We start from the raw sequence: 19,745 nt of genomic DNA, 5'->3' as shown, positions 1-19,745 counted from the left end.
AACAAACTTAGACTATCTATGCACTTATAGGCAGTGTACCTAGTCAGATTACAGTATAGCTTAGGTAAGTCGGGTGTCGATCACAGGGAACGGTGGATTAATTTAATATATTTGATTATAGGTTACAGGTCACACAGAAATAATAAAGAAAATGGTTTAATAAATCTCAAACTAACAATTAACAACTCTCGATAAACTTACAGGAAAGCAAATCTCTTCGGGTACTTTGGTTTAGATAAATTACACCTTAAAAACATAGATAATTGCATACACAAATTCATTTATTCATGTTCACCGATTCCTAAAATGATTAGATTCGCGTTCACTATAACTAATCCTTTAGCAAACAAGTCAATTCAAACAGTGATCGGTTGATTAAACTAACATGCTTCCTCGTGTTCAGTTCGTATCAAGCAAGACTTGTAAATATAGTTAATCAAATTAGTCATTCAATTAACCTCTTGTTGATGGTCATCAAACAAGGCTCACACATTAACTTACTTATTCCCAAGTTAATCCTAGTTTCACATTCGTTATTCCAGGACTTATAATCTCGATGGTCATCAAAATCATAAGAGACAAGCAATCAAGCAGGTGTTCACACAACTCAATTCACTTAACAATTAATAGAAAATAATCATCATTAACACATAAGGATCTTTTAACAAGCTTGGCAAAATAAATTAAACATAAATAAACAATTCAATATAGCAATTAGTCTAATAATCAAAGCTTCATTCAATCATAAACACAAAATAAAAGGTTTTTACACCCAAATCAGAAACTAAATACAGAAAAGTACCACAATGGAATGCTAAACATGGTCACGTTAGCAACCCATATGATTACCGACATGTATCCGCTCTCCGATCCTTCCGATCTCTGCTCCCATTAACTTAACGGCCTTCCGGCCGCCTTCTAGACCCTCAAAACGGCTTAACAGAAGTTTAATATCGACTAAATTAAGTTGGTAGTCGAATCCCCCTTTCTGGTTAGCTGATAATCGACTTTTATAACCCTTGTAGCCGACTTACATACGTTGGGCGTACTAAGGATTACTACGCGATGGAGGTTATCCGGTGCCAGCCATTACGCGGGGCGTAATTCAATTTGGTCGCTACGCTTAGCGTAATTTCTATTAACGTTGGGCGTAATTGGCCTTCCAGCATTTTTCCTTTCTTTTAGCTTCTAAGCCTGGTTTCCGCTTCAGTCTTTTCTTTTGTGCTTTATTGACAACGAATAGGTGCAAAACATAATTCAAAGCATTATGAGTACTTTTTAGTTCTAAAAGAGAATAAATAAGGCCAAAATATTAAGATAAAGTGCATAAAAATATATATATATAATACACATATCAAAATACCCCACACTTAGCCTTTGCTTGCCCTCAAGCAAATTTACTTTTAATTTTACCAATATCGCATTAAACAATCCATTTAAAACTCGGTCATTATGTCAAGACCGCAACACATGCTTTTGTGTCTAAAATTTTCCTAAAGTACCCCCTACTTTAAATACTCACAATCTTCATAAACACTTGCCCACTTTTTCCAAATAATGCTCATTTTATGCAACCCTCCGAATCCATCCGTAGAAAACCTCCTAACCTCAAGGTATTTTTAGTTGAGCAACCTAAGCATACATAATCTAGAATTACAATTTTTCGATACCACTATGGAGCTCTTTTGGAATTCTTCAATTCTTTGACATTTGATCTTTAATTTCTTTGAAATCACCACCTTTGTTGATTTGATTTCTGGTATCTTCAACTTTTTGGATTTCTTCAGAATTTTGATCTTTTGATCTTCACTTTATTTGCTCCAAAATTCTTCAAACTTTACTTGTAATTTTTTTTATTACATGTACCTCACTTTTTCACTCAAAACCTACATGCTTAAGCAGAGGCGCTCAACCTCAACCTTTATTGGTTAATGATAATAATTTTCCTGGATACATTTCAGGTTTAGGCTGCTAAACATATTGCATCCCTCAAACCAAGCGGGGTTATGTTTTTGTTCCATGATTTCACTAAAATAAGGGAGGCCACAAATGCACTATAACGTATATTGGCTCAACTAAACATTTGAGTTCTCATCGGATCATTTCATACAATATTAGCAAAAATTTTAAATTTTCACTAGATTTTTCTAAATTAAACTATTATTTCAAGTTTCTAAATTAAACTATTATTTCAAGTTTTTAAAATTTTAAATTTCCTAAATCTAGCAATTTCCTAACTATTATTTTATTTTTTATTTTATTTTTAATTTTAATTTTAATTTACTTTTACCGACCCCTACCCCACACTTATTTCATACAATGCCCTCATTGTATGCTAAAACGAATTAAGAAAATAAAAAGGGAGAAAAAGGAACAGACTCCCCTGGGTAGTTGTGGCGAGATCGAATGAGGCTGCTACAAGTTGCTTCAAATATTACTGAAAATTGGAACTGTTGCTTCAGGATTCGCCGAAAAATAAAATCAAGACCGCCGTCTTCAAAAATGTGGTGCAAAAGATTGCAAACAAATGCAATGTGTAGTAACCATGACATGGGAAAGTGTCGACCACGTCGTCTTGTCAAGAATGGTATCTCTTCTCTCGCGATGAAAAATCCCCCACAGCATAGGAAAGTGTCAACCATGTCATGACAGTCGGGATGATACGTCTTCCTCGTGTCAAAATAAAACTCTATGGTGTGGGAACAGCTCATCCACATCATAAGAGTCAAAACATCGTAAAAATGCCAGTCTTCATAACGATCGCTCACGAAATAAATATGCACCCCACACTTATGACAAATTGTGGGTCTTGAGTATATTCTTCAACTCTCACATGGCTCTCTCTAGCAACAGTCGGACCTAGCTGCTGAACTTACTGCCAGCTTTCTAAGGGCGAAAATTCTGCAGAAATCTAAACAACCAAAGAGCATCAACATGGAAAACTAAAATAAAACAAACTAAACTAAAGTTCAATTACATACCAAATAAAAATACTAAACTAAACTAAAAATAACATAAAAACACAAAAATAAAAATAAAAAGGATCACTCATCATCCCCATCATCATGCTGCTGTGTCCCAGAAGTACCAGCCCCATCATGTCGTGGCTGGAATGGTGGTGGGTAGGGAATCGAATACTGAAACCCTTGGTGGGCAAAGAATGCGTTCAACGCATCCCCATACCACTGCTGTTGCCTGTCCACATGTGCAACATACTCGCTAAGGTTCTGGACTCTCATGTCAAGACGGTCAATGCCCTGAGCTAGGTAGCGCATATCAATCTCCGGCTGAGGTCCCTGCTGCGTTCCCCGAGGAACAGGTCTACGCCGCTGGACCCGTCTCGGCTGTGGCTCGGCGGCACCTTCCTTATCTACCACATCATCAGCTCGTACCCTCAAGACACCATCTCCACCCCGCTCTAATACACGCATCGACTCTAACAGCTGAAGACTCACCGGCCTCATGTCGTGAAACACCATCGATCTCGTGATCTCACGTGTCAGCAACTGATATGATCGAGCTAACCGCATGATAAAATGCCCCCCGCATATCGCGCTATCCCCCTGAAGTCCCCTGGCCCTCCGTCCCAAATATGCAGCTAAAGCAACTAGAAGGTTCAGGTGCCTCCCTGGAGTAACAAGTGCCCATAGGAAATACAAGTCTGTCGAAGGCACTCTCTCACTATTCTTGTGATGCGTGAGAGACATAGAAATCAATCGGTGCAGCATTCGGTATGTAGTAGACTGAATCATCCCCCCTCGTGCGGTAGATGGTGTATAAACTCCTCCCGTAATCTCGGCCCAAAAAGTGTTCTCGTTATAGTCGTCTGGCCGGTCCGTGAGACAATCAGCAAGGAATGTCGGGAAGTGGACACTCCTCGTCTCATCGGCTGTGTAAATACCCACTCGAGTCGCAAGCTCTATCACGCACTGGTCGCTGATTTACGCAGGGCGTAAGACAATGTTACGCTGGGTGTAACCCCAGCTCCATGAAAATCTATACGCGATCAGTTGTTAATTACGCTTGGCGTAATCAAACTTACGCTGGGCGTAATTTTAAATGAAACTTTTTCCTTTTTGTTTAATTTAAATTCCTTTTCTTTTAATTATTTAATTAAGGGACTTACAACTTAATTATTTTATTTTCTTTTTAATTTCTTCAGCAAATGACTTTCCGATGAGTGAAATAAAAAAAATAATGAGACGTCACAATCACTTATCTTTGTCAAGATCAAACGACAATGGTTGATTAAAAACCTTTGCATGCAAGAATTGGTTTGCGAAAATACCCATTTTCGGGACCCGTTAGAATATTTCCTTTGTTTTCCTTGCACCTTTAACTAAAAACGGAACAAGAAGTGACCTAACTAGTCAACAACAGCAAGAGCTCGGTCTTCCACTTAACCACCACAATACGCCTTGCTATACTACGCCTCATGGATTGAGTTTGACAAATCAACAAAGTACTAGGCTAAACAGGTCAAGAATTCCCTAATCGCTTTCATCCTCGAAACCCATGCAAAAAGTAAAGTCAAGCAATGTGTGCAATCCCAAATTCCTGCAAATAACAACAAGAACCTTCCCGACAAGTGAAATGATATCATCGAAAATCAAACTAAAAATAAAAACTAATTAACGAATAATCAAATAAACTAACTAAAAACAAATAACGAATAACAAAATAAACTAAATTAATGACAAGCCGGTCCCCGGCAACGGCGCCAAAAACTTGATGTGCACAAAAGTACCCACTAATTTTAATATTTATAACCTAACAAACTTAGACTATCTATGCACTTATAAGCAGTGTACCTAGTCAGATTACAGTATAGCTTAGGTAAGTCGGGTGTCGATCACAGGGAACGGTGGATTAATTTAATATATTTGATTATAGGTTACAGGTCACACAAAAATAATAAAGAAAATGGTTTAATAAATCTCAAACTAACAATTAACAACTCTCGATAAACTAACAGGAAAGCAAATCTCTTCAGGTACTTTGGTTTAGATAAATTACACCTTAAAAACATAGATAATTGCATACACAAATTCATTTATTCATGTTCACCGATTCCTAAAATGATTAGATTCGCATTCACTATAACTAATCCTTTAGCAAACAAGTCAATTCAAACAGTGATCGGTTGATTAAACTAACATGCTTCCTCGTGTTCAGTTCGTATCAAGCAAGACTTGTAAATATAGTTAATCAAATTAGTCATTCAATTAACCTCTTGTTGATGGTCATCAAACAAGGCTCACACATTAACTTACTTATTCCTAAGTTAATCCTAGTTTCACATTCGTTATTCCAGGACTTATAATCTCGATGGTCATCAAAATCATAAGAGACAAGCAATCAAGCAGGTGTTCACACAACTCAATTCACTTAACAATTAATAGAAAATAATCATCATTAACACATAAGGATCTTTTAACAAGCTTGGCAAAATAAATTAAACATAAATAAACAATTCAATATAGCAATTAGTCTAATAATCAAAGCTTCATTCAATCATAAACACAAAATAAAAGGTTTTCACACCCAAATCAGAAACTAAATACAGAAAAGTACCACAATGGAATGCTAAACATGGTCACATTAGCAACCCATATGATTACCGACATGTATCCACTCTCCGATCCTTCCGATCTCCGCTCCCGTTAGCTTAACGGCCTTCCGGCCGCCTTCTAGACCCTCAAAACGGCTTAACAGAAGTTTAATATCGACTAAATTAAGTTGGTAGTCGAATCCCCCTTTCTGGTTAGCTGATAATCGACTTTTATAACCCTTGTAGCCAACTTACGTACGCTGGGCGTACTAAGGATTACTACGCGATGGAGTTTATCCGGTGCCAGCCATTACGCGGGGCGTACCCTTAAGTTACGCGGGGCGTAATTCAATTTGGTCGCTACGCTTAGCGTAATTTCTATTTACGTTGGGCGTAATTGGCCTTCCAGCATTTTTCCTTTCTTTTAGCTTCTAAGCCCGGTTTCCGCTTCAGTCTTTTCTTTTGTGCTTTATTGACAACGAATAGCTGCAAAACATAATTCAAAGCATTATGAGTACTTTTTAGTTCTAAAAGAGAATAAATAAGGCCAAAATATTAAGATAAAGTGCATAAAAATATATATAAAACATACACATATCACTTCCTAGTATGTATTTTTAGTATGGTGGTTACAAAACAATTTGAGGCCGGATCCGGGTCAGGATCAAGAGCTGGCAACCAGGATATGACAGCGTTGACAGAGGATCGCGTCAGCAAGATTATATGGGAAGAGGTGGTCGAGATTTTCCAGGGTCAGATTCCGGAGATGTTTGGGTCTATTAAGAATGCCATGGTTGAGTACTTTGACGAGCACTATGCAGCCATTGTTGAGACGTCTGTCGCAGCAGCTGTAACGGCGGCAGGGGGAGGATCTAACGACTAGGATAAGCCGGTATTGTCCATTGATCAAATGCAAGAGACGATTCCCGTGGAGGTATCTCAGATTTTGCAAGAAGAATTGTTCGGTGTCGCGAACCGGGTCATCGCTAGGCTGATTGCTAAGCTCAAGGAGCAAATTGCAGTCCTGCAAACTGTGAGAGACTTTGCTAGTGGGATGAATACTAGGGGAGTGCCAGTTGTAGGGTCACAACTAGGAAAGAGGAGGAGGGACTTTTCAGCAGAGGACGAAGAGTTAGAGGCTGCTAACCTGGGTACTGGAAGTCAGGAGGGTCAAGAGGTGTGTGGAAAGTGTGGGGGAACCCACAGATTTGCTTGTCATAAATTCAGGTGCTACATGTACGGAGAGAGAGGGCATGTGCAATGAGATTACAAGAAGAATCAAATATGCTTTCACTATCACCAGCCAGGTTATTTCACGTCTATATGTCATATGTTGGGGGCGGAAGGAATTCGGATTCCAACGGTTATCGTTCCTCAAGAGGTCAAAGTCGAGCCACAAGAATCTCTGGTATGTAATTGCAAATCCCCATTCTGTAATAATATTACGGTCAAATTGTCCTTGATTGGTATTAGTCTTGCCTTGGAATTTCATTAGGTATAGGTAAGCAGCAACTACGGGTTAGTTACCTGTTTTGTCTGATTTATGTGTTGCGGAACTTCATGAGTCGTTAGGTCATTAGAAGTGTCAAGATAATTTTATTATCAAAGGATTGTAGGCAATTAGAGTTCAGGGATTCATTAGAGGATGGGAAGTAGAATGGTTGATTGATGGATTGGAATTTTTGAAGGGTTTTGAGCATCCTAACAACATTAAGGTGCACATACAACCTTAAATGCTTTGGATCTATGTTTTCTCTAACTATACATTAAAAATGTTTTTCCAAAGCATTTCCCTAACTAGCATACAAACATGGGTACTTGTATAACAAAAATCTAGTTAGAAGACATACCTTTTGTTGTAGCTTGATTCCTTGGACCTTTAAGAGCCTAGCACCCCAAACGTGATACCTCAAATGCTTCACACAACACCACCAACAATGGAGAACTTGAGAGAGAATACTTGCACTCAAAAATCGGCTATGGCTCTTCTAAGAACACTAGGGTGCCGATTTTAGGAGCCATGGGGTCTCTTATATAGTGTGGCAAAACTAGGGTTACACTATGTAAACCCTAATGTGCATGACCTTCCATATTCATTATGCTCCATGGATTTAAACCTCCATGGATCATCCATGGGTTTTCATATGGGTTTAGCCCAACATAAGGAATCATGGATCATTGCCCCACATCATAAGAATGAATGATTTACCAAATCAACCCCTTATAATATGATTTCATATTAATATATTAGAACTTATAATATATTAATAAATCATAAATATCCTCTTCTCATAAGTCCATCCTTACAAATTGTTTTGGAACCATGCAACCCAAACGGACCATGCTACTCTCGGGTCAAGTACATACCAATTATAGTTATAGGCTTAGACACTAAATCCAACAGTCTCCCACTTGGATAAGTCTAATAACTATAACTGCAAGTATGACTTAAAACACTGACTAGCAATCGTAGCTTTTAAAAGCCTCTGGCGAACTGAGACGCTCCATATTAGATAAGTGATCATATAATACTTTGTTCTCAAGATATCAGCCAGACAAATACATGGAACAACGTCATACTTATTGTCCAACTATTTATTTCCCGATTTCCGATTTGTTTGACATAGAACTTAATCGAACACACCAATTTAGTTATGACCGGGCCCGACACATAAGTCAAAACAAGATCATCGAGGGGCCCAAGATATCGCTTTTAATCCTCCAAGGACTAAACAGAACATATAAACTTCGATTCATATGCTTGTACTAACTACTCGTTAAATTATACATAACAGCACGTTTTATAGCATCAAGTTACTAAAGCGGTTTCATACTATTAATGCACAACCAACTCATAGTTAACAACTCATATATCTTGTTTTGAAGACTTATATGATATTATTGTCTCACGATCACTCGAGATAAATTACATGAAGTGATACAAGTGAGCATGGGTTTAATCCAATACTCAAACCTTATGAGCACTCATGAATGTTGCAGTAAACTTTGCTATGGCTAATACAATCCAGACAATCTAAGAGCCAAATTCTTAACAGTCTTGCTTCAATACCTACTTCCAACGTATGATCAAATGTGGATATTTTGAATAATATAATTCTAGAAGTCAAAACATGCAAAGTGAAACAATAGTAAATGATTGACACAAGATAGTAACATTACTTATAAATAAAAAACACCTTTTATTTAAATCATCAAATTTCAATTACATTTCAACTATTAAAAGTTTCAAAAGCTATCTAATCATTAAAAGTAAGATCGTCCTTCATCCCGATGCACCTCGCATGACGTAAGTGCTTAACCCTACTCAGTCCCTTCATGAGGGGATCTGATGGGTTCTCTTCAGACAATACCCTCTTTTCCATGAGGATTCCTTCTTCTATTCGATGTCTTATGAAGTGGTATTTTATGTCGATGTTCCTGGATCTGCCATGATCCCTTGTATCCTTGGCTAAGGCAATTGCACTCTCGTTGTCACAGAAAATCCCCATAGGCTCCTTTATAGCTGGTACAACTCCAAGGTCTCCGATGAAATTCTTCAGCCATATTGCCTCCTTCGCCACCTCGCTTGCTGCTATGTACTCTGATTTGCACGTTGAGTCAGCTACGGTCTCATGCTTTGAACTTTTCCAAGTTCTTGCTCCTCCATTCAGGGTAAAGACCCAGCCTGACTGAGAGCGGAAATTATCTATGTCGGTCTGAAAGTTGGCATCGCTATACCCCACCACTCTCAAGTCATTACTCCCACCGAGGGTAAGGACCCTGTCCTTTGTCCTCTACAGGTACTTTAGAATGTTATTTACCATAATCCAGTGATCCTTGCCTGGATTCCCCTGATATATGCTGACCATTCTCAAAGCAAAGGCCACATCAAGGCGAGTACAAGTTATAGCATACATGATCGGGCCAACAACGGAAGCATATGGTATTCGACTCATCTCAACTATCTCAGCCTCTATACTCAGACTCTGAGCTTTACTCAGTTTGGTATTGCTCTACATCGGTAAGTCGCCTTTCTTGGAATCTTGCATGTTGAATCTTTTCAACACCTTATCCAAGTAGGTACTTTGACTAAGTCCAATTAGTCTTTTATTCCTGTCTCTCAGTATCCTTATCCCAAGAATATAAGCAGCTTCTCCGAGGTCCTTCATAGCGAAACACTTCCCAAACCAGGACTTAACCTCCTACAAGGTTGGGATGTCATTTCCTATGAGTATTATGTCATCCACATACAACACCAGAAAGCTAACTATGCTCCCACTAGACTTGACATATACACAGAACTAATCCTCGCTTCTCAAAAAGCCAAACTCTTTGAATTTCTCATCGAAACAAAGATTCCATCTGTGAGATGCTTGTTTCAATCCATAAATGGATTTCTCAAGCTTACACACTCTATTAGGGTACTTTGCCTCGACAAAACCCTCTGGTTGACTCATGTAAACATCCTCAGCTAACTTTCCACTAAGGAAAGTGGTTTTGACATCCATTTGCCATATTTCGTAATCATGAAATACAGCTATGGCTAGCATAACCCTAATAGACTTAATCTTCGCTACTGGTGAGAATGTCTCATCATAGTCAACTCCTACAGTTTGAGTAAAGCCCTTCACAACAGTTTGTGCCTTATAAGTGTGCACTTTCCCATCCATGTCAGTCTTCTTCTTGAAGATTCATTTTCACCCGACTGTCTTACGACCCAGTACATTGTCAACCAAGTTCCAAACTTGATTGTCATACATAGATTGAATCTCGCTATCTATAGCTTCTTGCCATTTAGTAGACTTGGGGCCTGCCATGGATTCTTTGTAGTTGTTAGGTTAATACAAATTTACCAGTGTGCTATCACTGATAACTGTATCACCTTTTGCAGTAATATGGAAACCATAAAACTCAGGTGGAACTCTAACTCTACTGGAACGCCTTAGAGGTACAGACTCATCAATCGGTTCAACAGGAGTTTCCTCTGCAGTTTGATCGCTAGTGTTTGAGGTTCCTTCACCGCTTGACTCTTGAAGTTCTTCAAAGTCAATTTGCTTCCCACTATTTCCTTAGCTTATGAGATCTCTCGCACGAAAGACTCCTCTCCTCGCAAGGAAGACAACATTGTCACTCGGTCTGTAGAAGAGATAACCAAAGGATTTATGTGGGTAGCTGATGAAAATACACCGCTCACTACGAGGTTCGAGCTTGTCGTGAGTCTCACGTCTCACGAAAGCCTCGCAACCCCAAACCTTGATGTGTGCAAACGAGGGAACCTTCCTTGTCCACATCTCATGAGGTGTTTTGGAAACCTTCTTAGTTGGAACTAGATTAAGGATATGGGCGGCAGTCTCTAAGGCATACCCCCAGAATGAGATAGGTAACGAAGCTCGACTCATCATGGAACGAACCATGTCCAACACGGTTCGATTGCGCCTATCAGCCACACCATTAAGATGTGGTGTCTTAGGTGGAGTCAACTGTGGAACAATTCCACATTCCTTAAGATAGTTAAGGAACTCGACACTAAGATACTCACCACCCCGATCGGATCGGAGCATCTTTATCTTCATGCCCAACTAATTCTCCACTTCTTGTTTAAACTCTTTGAATTTCTCAAAGGTTTCTGACTTACGCTTGATTAAATAGACATAGCCATATCTACTATAATCATCAATAAAAGTCACATAGAAGCGGCTAGCATCCCTTGTGGCAGTTCTGAAGGGCCCACACACATCGGTGTGTATGAGATCCAACAAACCTTCACCCCTTTCTAAGTAAGCAAGATTTGCAAGTGTCCAGTCAGGCAGAAGGCTCATTATGCATGTTGTTTGTTTATATGATATGATTATGATTATATGGCGTTGGTATTTTGGGCGAACTCACTAAGCTTCGGGCTTACAGTTTTGGATTTTGTTTCAGAGCTTAGGGAATATGTGGTTGTTATCTATCTATTATTTGGTATTAGACCTCTAGTAGAGGTCTTATATATATATATATATATATATATATATATATATATATATATATATATATATATATATATATATATATATGTATATATATATATATGGGCTTAGGGAATATGTGGTTGTTATGTATCTAATATTAGGTATAGAACAATCAAAAACTAAATAGTTTTAACTAAATACAATCAAATCTCTCTACCATCTTTCTTGTATCGTCTATTAGACTAGATGATAGGATTTGTACATATTTTTATGGAGTTTTAAATATTTAATTTTGCACCACAAACCATGTATACGAATACATTATCAACTACCTATAAGCCTTCATATTTAAGTTTAATATAGAAAATTATAGTAAAAGATTGAAATTGTTCATTAGAAACCCAATAAACTTCTTCCCATAACACATCAAAAAGAACCATGCAAATGTACATATAGAAGATGTCAAAGAAAATTATGAAACCTACTAGAGGTCTAATATAAACAACACATTCGAAATACATAGATGTTGGGGATAAATTATTAAATTAGAAATAATATAAGCTCAAAGACAACAGAAAGAAGCTAACAATGAAAAATATTATGTTTTTTTAATCAAAATGAAGTCAATGTTGATGGTTCTATACCTAATATTACATACATTACACCCACATATTCACTTTTCTCTCTCTCTCTCTCTATATATATATATATATATATATATATATATATATATATATATATATATATATATATATATATATATAATTTTAGATTGAGATGTATATGTTACGTTAATTAGGTATATTAACTACAAAAATATAATTAAAGTAACTTTAATTATAAAAAATATTATTGGATCATTACATCCTTTTAATCATATTTTTATAAGATATTGATGCGACATGTCATGTTAAAATTGGCCAACCAATGTAAACTATGAAAAAAGATACAACGAACAAATTAAGAAGTTGCACAAATATTATGATGTAAACCGTAGAAATAAATATATTTAAGACAAAAAAATTTCTTTGAAGTCTTTTTGGTAAGTTTTATTTTATGAAAAGCTTGAAAATTGATAAAAACAAAATTAAAAAAGGTATAAAGTTGTAATAAATTAGTAGTTTAAAAAAAAGATGAAACTTTAAAAAAGTTGCAAAGTGGGTTTTTTCAAGATATCCCATTTACCACTTCCTGTCCAACAGGATTGAAACTACCATTTGCCTATTTGTTCTCGGCACTCGGTGCCTCATGAGATCCGATTGTATCTATCATCAAAGGTGAATCGACATCTCCCAAATGACTCCATTAATGTTCTTTTCAGCCATATCGGCCTTCCTTAACAATCTCTGTCTTCATAAATGAGTGAGTCCGATTATCACATTTACGATATCAATTTGTTTTATGCACTTTGGTTTCAAATTTTACTTTTCGTAAGTCTACTGCATCTGCCCTAGATTAAGTTATATCTGTAATGTCAAGATGTTCAACCCTGAATATCGAGTATTAACCACCACTAATGATGTTTTGCCTTGTTGATTATCAGAATAAAAGTTTTGAAATGCAGAATTTAAAGATTTAAACACTCTGTGAGAACATGCCACAGTCACACAGAAAAATGTAAGCCTCAGTTCTTAAAGTTCACATCTTTTATTGACTTGGCATGTCGATTCTACTAATTATGAATGAAAGCCTAGAAATCATGTTTTTGTTCAATGAGAAGGATCTTAAATTCTTAATTTACATGTTGTTTATGGATTTACTCATTTACCTTGTTTAAATAGATTTTTTTATGGTTTCATCATAATTCAGTAAGAACACAATGAAACTTGATTAAACAGAGCTCACATAGACATAAATTTTTGTTACATAATACAGAAAACAACTCAAATGACAAAAAAGACATGTTAAATCAGTGTCTCGTTGTACAACAGAATGAACCACTAAAGGCAAGATCATGCGCTCATGGACCTGAAAGTAAATATACTCACACCTTAACAAATCAACTTCCTTAGCTCCTAAACCTGAATTGCTAAAGCAGATTAGATGTACGTGAATATGGGAACAAGGGTTTCATTTCTGCCTTAAGCCAACTGCAAACTTAATTTTTCCAGAATAAAAGTGTTTACAGAGTGATTTCACCTTCAGCAACCCCATCCCATGTTTTATTTATATATATATTTGGGATCATATCATATCATCACAAACTGTTGAACTTCGCCATCTTCATTACTCATTTACATTTCAAACTTCAAAGTCATCAGTGTCATTACCTTCTCCATTTTTTCCTTCAAGCTTAATACTCTTGTACCATTTAGCAAACACAATGTAGACTGCTAGATCTACAGCTGTTAAGCATGCTAGTAGGAAGAAAAACCTGTCTAAATGACCCCGATTCAGATTCCCTGGAATCCACCCTGGCATATCATCTTCTGTTGATATCTTCATCACTATAGTCACAATGAAGCTACTAACATAATTCCCAAGTGAAATCGATGTCATACATAGAGCACTTCCAAAGCTCTTCAAAGCATCAGGTGCTTGTGCATTGAAAAACTCCAGTTGACCTACATACATAAAAACCTCAGAAGCTCCAACAAACGCGTATTGAGGTACCTGCCAAAATATACTCAAGGAGCTAGACGCATCACAATGAGTGCAATCTTGATTTGCATACTTTAGTCTGTAACACTCCACTATTCCAGCTGAAACCATTGATAGAATTGCAATGATAAGTCCGATTCCCATTCTTTGAAGCTCAGTCAACCCTTTAGAATCTTTCTTCTTGAACATAAGCACCAGAGGTCCAAGAACTCTTCGGTAAAGGAAAATGAAAAGTGCAACACTTAGAATGTCAAAACTAGACATACTGGATGCAGGAATTTGGAAGCCTGAGATTGTACTTCTCATGGCTGCACCTTGCTCAACAAATAGAGACGCCATTTGTGTGAAAACAACCGAGTAGATTATCGTGCATAGCCAAATGGGAAGTAATCTTAGTATGCATTTCACCTCTTCCACCTGTGAAATCGGGCATAAAGTCCATGCATTGTAGGTTCCTTGTTTCGGGTCTTTGAAATCCTTCGAGGTAATGAATGCCGCTTTATCCAAAAACCTAAACAAACAAATATACCAATATCAACATCTTGTATTCATTTACATTTAGAAATCTGATAATGTAATATAATGCTTACTTGAATTCATGGGTATGAAGTATCTTCCTCCCAGTACTTGGAGAACTTTCCCTTTCATCTTCAAACAAAGCCTCTTCACCTTGTGGCAATTTAACCTTCCACTTCTTTGATGCAGCAACAAACACTTGACAAAATCTGTTTAAAGGGTTTCCACTTGGCTTGAAGTGTCTGTACCTTATGGTACCCCCAAGAAACAAGACAAGTCCCATAAATGCTGACCCAGTCGATAGCCAAAACCCTAGGGTCCACATACCTTCATCCTCAAAATAACTCAAAATCGTATTCGAAAAAAGGGAACCAAGGTTAAGCGCAAGATAAAAGTAGCTGAAAAAAGCTACTTTTGAGTGTCCCTCTTTCATATCCTCTTCATCAAACTGATCGGCTCCAAATGTCGCGATATTTGGTTGGTACCCTCCATACCCCAAGGCAACCATGTAAATTGAGATATAAAACAACCCTATCTCCCAATTCGAGTGCTTAATGCATAAAGTTGTCCGGTCTCCACATCCTTTAGGGGTTATTAAGAACATGCTTGATGCCACTGATAGCCCTCCTAATCCCTACATTCACAATCACAGTATCAGTTACAGTTATAGTCAGTCACAGGATACATGGTAAAAGTATATGTAAAGGTATAGGCTTACAAAATGAGGGTAATGTAAATGAACTTACTAAGACAAAGATGGCTTGAAAAATGGCACAAGTTTTGTATCTACCCCAGTAAGAGTCACTGAGAAAGGCACCAACAAGTGAGAAAATATAAACAGTTCCGGTCCATTTGCTAACATTGTTTGCAGCCTCAGCATTGCCTTGTTGTAGGACCCTGGTTAGATACAACACCAAGTTCACCCCAACTCCAAAAAAGGCTAAAGTCACGAGCCCTTGATTCACTGTTAAAAAAAATTACACCATGTATAAAGTTAGGTCACAAAAAAGACAAATTTTGCTTTTAAATTGACCCAAAAGGACAAATCAATAAATCTTGAAAATGAAATAACAAAAGACGTGATCATCTTTGGTATTCAATGAATTCAACTTATTAGGTTAGTTATATACGTGGAATTGTGCAAGTGTTTAAAAATACACATGTATTGTTGGTGTATTTGTACAAGCAAGCTTTCACGTGTCGGATTCAATAAGAGTGTCTAATAATATATTATGATGTATTTGTATTGAGAAGTGTGTGGTGTACGTAGGTAATTGATTTTAAGTAGTGTGTTATGTAGTATTATATCATGTATTTATTTGGGCAAAGCAACATCAATCCCTTTACACGATGACAATTAGGCATCGTTTTCTACTTAATGTGCAATAATTTCTTTTGGCTAAGCAACCGAGTGATTTGTAATATACTAATAATGATCACAATTAATGAATTGGGACCCCTATAGATGATTAAGATGTAGTTGATATGACTAGAAGGTATGAATATTTAATTCCAATTACAGTAAGTTGTTAATAGATAGTCACGTTTAGCAAACATTGAGTTGAATATTTTAAGCGACTTTGTCTATGGTATGATGGTACATTTTATAAGTGAGCAAAAACTGCAACATCAACTTAAAACAAAAAATTACTGAAAAAACGGAACCATTTTGACAAACTGAACATTAGATTTTTATATTTTATAAAAGTAGAAAACTCTCGTTTCTCATGTTTATAAGCAAAAAAATAAATAAATAAATAAATAAAAATAAAAAATCAGCATAAATATATTTTTTATTAAATTATATATTACTTAATAAGTATTAATTGATTCAAATTATTCTTTTAATTTTTTAATTTTAGTTACTAGACATAAAATACCCGAAAACCAAACCTGACCAGATCCAAAAGATGTTCATTCCTAGTCCACAGAAGATACATGTACTTGATCTAAAAGCTTACACGTAGCACACGACAAACAAGTGACAAAATTTGTCAACATAAAATTTGTCATCATGTGTTCTTGATTTTAGTCCCTTTACTGTTTATTACTTTATTATAAAGAAAAAGAAAAAATAATAAAAATAAAAAGAGACAAACATGATCATTTTGCAATTTCCGAAAAAAAAGATAAGTATGGAAGTGGTTCTTTTGTTTGATAGACATATAAATTAATTAAAATAGTTTCGTCCTAGATAATTTGATTTTCGATAACTTAAGTTTTTATTTAATAATAAACTTATAATATATAATTAAGATTTGTTTTTCTTAAAAATATTTGAATAAGAATATTCCAAAAATAACTGTAGGAGAGTGAGTTGAGTTAAAAAAAAAAAATGGGCCATGTTACACTCTTTGTTTTAGGTTGGGCCTCGGGAGTTGCTAAAAATACATCTCGTGAGTTGGAGTTGGAATGATGACCACACGAAACTTTGGTAACCATGCCACGTTGCCTAATCAGCTTGCGTCATGCAAGGATTTACCCATCGCGTGTCCCCCACGTCTCATACTATATCTATCTCCATATTTATTATTTTTACCCTTACAAAAACTTTCTAAAATAACCAAAACTAAGACGGACCATATAAATTCACACAATCACACACAAAAACAAGATATAAAAAATGTTTAACATCTTTTTCAATCATATATATATATATATATATATATATATATATATATATATGTTTTATAATAACTATACAAGTCTTTCATGTTATTGAAATGTTATGATATATATATATATATATATATATATATATATATATATATATATATATATATATATATATATGTATTTTGTATGGATATATTTTTGTAGAATGTCGTGTGGAAGGAACTATTCCCAAAACCAAAAGTTTTTTTGTCTACAAACCCCACATCAACATAGTGCCAGTTGTAAATACTTTTTCACCATCAGTCGACTCTCTTTCATGACATACCTCATTGGATCTGATGTTGATTTAATTGAATATATGACCACTCGAACAGTCGAAATATTTTTAGTAAAAACAAAATCGATATGAAACAATAACTATTTTATATGAATAAAAGGATATATATAGGATAATTCTTACAGTTTCAGTTTCATTTAGAACTAATATAATTAATAATTTGATTTAAAAAACTTATAAAAATTGTATTTTCTAGATGAAATACTATATATAACTTCTCGAATCATCATGTCATAAGAACTTTGCATAAAAACGCTATGTTTTAATACAACAAAATTGCATATTTTTAAACAAAAAGTACGCTTTTTTGTCATTTTCAAGATTCTCTACACGCAATTTTCTAATATATTTATGTCGTTAGTTATCGAATTAAATGTAATTTTCCTCAATAAATATAATTAAATCAAAATACATCCACACATAGAGCTATCAAAATTTTTAGGATAGAGTAGACCTCCACCATTCCAAACTTCATAAATTTGTTTTCAACACCTTTCATATTAAATTTAATTTTTATATATATAAGGAACTTATATGATTGTTGATTTAATTTTATGTAATGATCAATAACTAATAGTTTTAACAAAAGTATATTTGTATCAACCATAGTGAATATATTCTATCATAATTAATTTCCTATTCAAAATAATGTAGGAGCTCGAGTTTAAATTTTACACTAATATGTTATCCAACAAGTTGAGATTAATACAATAAAATTTTCTTCTCTTTGGTATATTTAGCAGACATTCTTAAAAATTACGCCCATACATGCATACACATTAATTTATCGATGTATATATATATATACACATCACATAGATAGATAGCTTGACTTATCCAATGTACAGTTGAATAAATATTATACCTATATAGATAAGCGAAGTATGATATCAAGTTCTTATCTTTATTGTTTATTTTTAGCAAATCATTTTTTTTATTATTTTTTTATCATATCATAGATATAATTGAAAAAAATAAAATTAAGGTGGGTTACCGAGGATGATAGTTCCAGCTGTCCAACGTCCAGTCTTTCCTTTGATAGCTGGTCGGCCATGGAAATCTACAGTTCCATCCAGGGTGCTTGTCCCTTCTTCATCATCATTAATACACTTCACCTGCCATTTGTTTAGTTAACTTAATTAGTTCTAAAAAAATATTTAATTGCATGTTTTTAATCTAAAAAATAATTATCTTCGGGTTTAAAAACTTGAAGGCTGTCATACTAATGATCAGTGAAAGATCCCAAGGTAAAAGTTTATAGTAAGATTTCAACTAATTTTACGAGTGCTCGAGAACTATCCATTCAGTAAAATATGTCCTACAGCAATCTGTGTGCATGTGACGTGTGTTTTTAAAAATCCGATCTATTTTGAGTTTCTCGAAGTGAATGCACGTGTCATAATCATTTGACACTTGATGCATGGCTCTTCAGTTATCAAATCAAAAAAGTTTCTGGAAAATCAAATTAATCGATCTTAAGTGAAAGACTCGATTCAAGTCATCAGATAAGAAATGCAAAATTTTAATTACACCATTGTCAAAAAGTTAATTGCGGGTAGGAGATGCAATGTATGCTTACTGCTTAGGAAATAAATGTTTGACAGAGATAGTTTAAGGAAAAAATGTTTTATAGTGAACAAAGTACCTAAACTACCCTTGATGAAATCAGAAAATACAAGAATGTTCCATTTCTTGAACGATATATATAGAACTAAAAATAATTACAGTTTTTGCGATATAGAAGGGTGGAGAGAGAGAGAGAGAGAGAGAGAGAGAGAGAGAGAGAGAGATGAAGCAAGCACCTTCTTAGATATGTTGATGGACTCCATTTCTGTTGAAGCTAGAGAGAGAAAGTGTGTGTTTGATAGAGAGAGAAAGGCTTGAAGATTGTAAGTGACAAATTGTTGAAGAGGCTCTGAGGAAGATGGACAAAACAAGAGTAGAATAAGGAGGTGGTCTTATAGGCCTTGTCTTACTACATTCAACGGTCCAGATCAATGCGATTAAAACTTTTTCAAACTCTATCAACCACATGGTTTTTCCGTATATTTTTTTTATAGTGTTGTAACAATTTCTATTTTTAGCATTTATTAATTATTATTATTAAAAATATTTTTTAGCCTTATCGATGGTCTAGACAATGTTAAAAGCGACTTAACATCTTTGTGTTTTA

General features: G+C 35.4%; 1 protein-coding gene across 1 annotated transcript; it reads right to left on the bottom strand.

Annotated features, from left to right (window-relative positions):
• Nucleotides 1-13,548: 13,548 nt before the first annotated feature.
• LOC145091669 (protein NRT1/ PTR FAMILY 7.3-like) lies at nucleotides 13,549-19,515 on the bottom strand. The gene is made up of 5 exons (XM_079029440.1): nucleotides 19,375-19,515; nucleotides 18,567-18,687; nucleotides 15,366-15,583; nucleotides 14,694-15,253; nucleotides 13,549-14,614 (listed from the first exon to the last, which is right to left on the bottom strand). The coding sequence occupies exons 1-5, from the start codon at nucleotides 19,399-19,401 to the stop codon at nucleotides 13,744-13,746; spliced, it is 1,797 nt and encodes a 598-aa protein (XP_078885566.1). The 5' UTR covers nucleotides 19,402-19,515; the 3' UTR covers nucleotides 13,549-13,743.
• Between the last annotated feature and the right edge of the window lie 230 nt (nucleotides 19,516-19,745).

This window comes from Lactuca serriola, chromosome 3 (assembly GCF_051521515.1).
Source record: "Lactuca serriola cultivar US96UC23 chromosome 3, Lser_US96UC23_V15, whole genome shotgun sequence".
Lineage (NCBI taxonomy): Eukaryota > Viridiplantae > Streptophyta > Magnoliopsida > Asterales > Asteraceae > Lactuca > Lactuca serriola.
This window is presented reverse-complemented; position numbering and strand designations above follow the sequence as displayed.

Excerpts from the sequence above, each read along its gene's own strand:
- LOC145091669 (XM_079029440.1), bottom strand. The coding sequence starts at position 19,401 with ATGGAGTCCATCAACATATCTAAGAAG. Across the intron at positions 18,688-19,374 it reads CCATCAACATATCTAAGAAG|GTGAAGTGTATTAATGATGA; the intron begins GTGCTTGCTTCA and ends AACAAATGGCAG. Across the intron at positions 15,254-15,365 it reads TTCAAGCCATCTTTGTCTTA|GGATTAGGAGGGCTATCAGT; the intron begins GTAAGTTCATTT and ends TTGTGAATGTAG.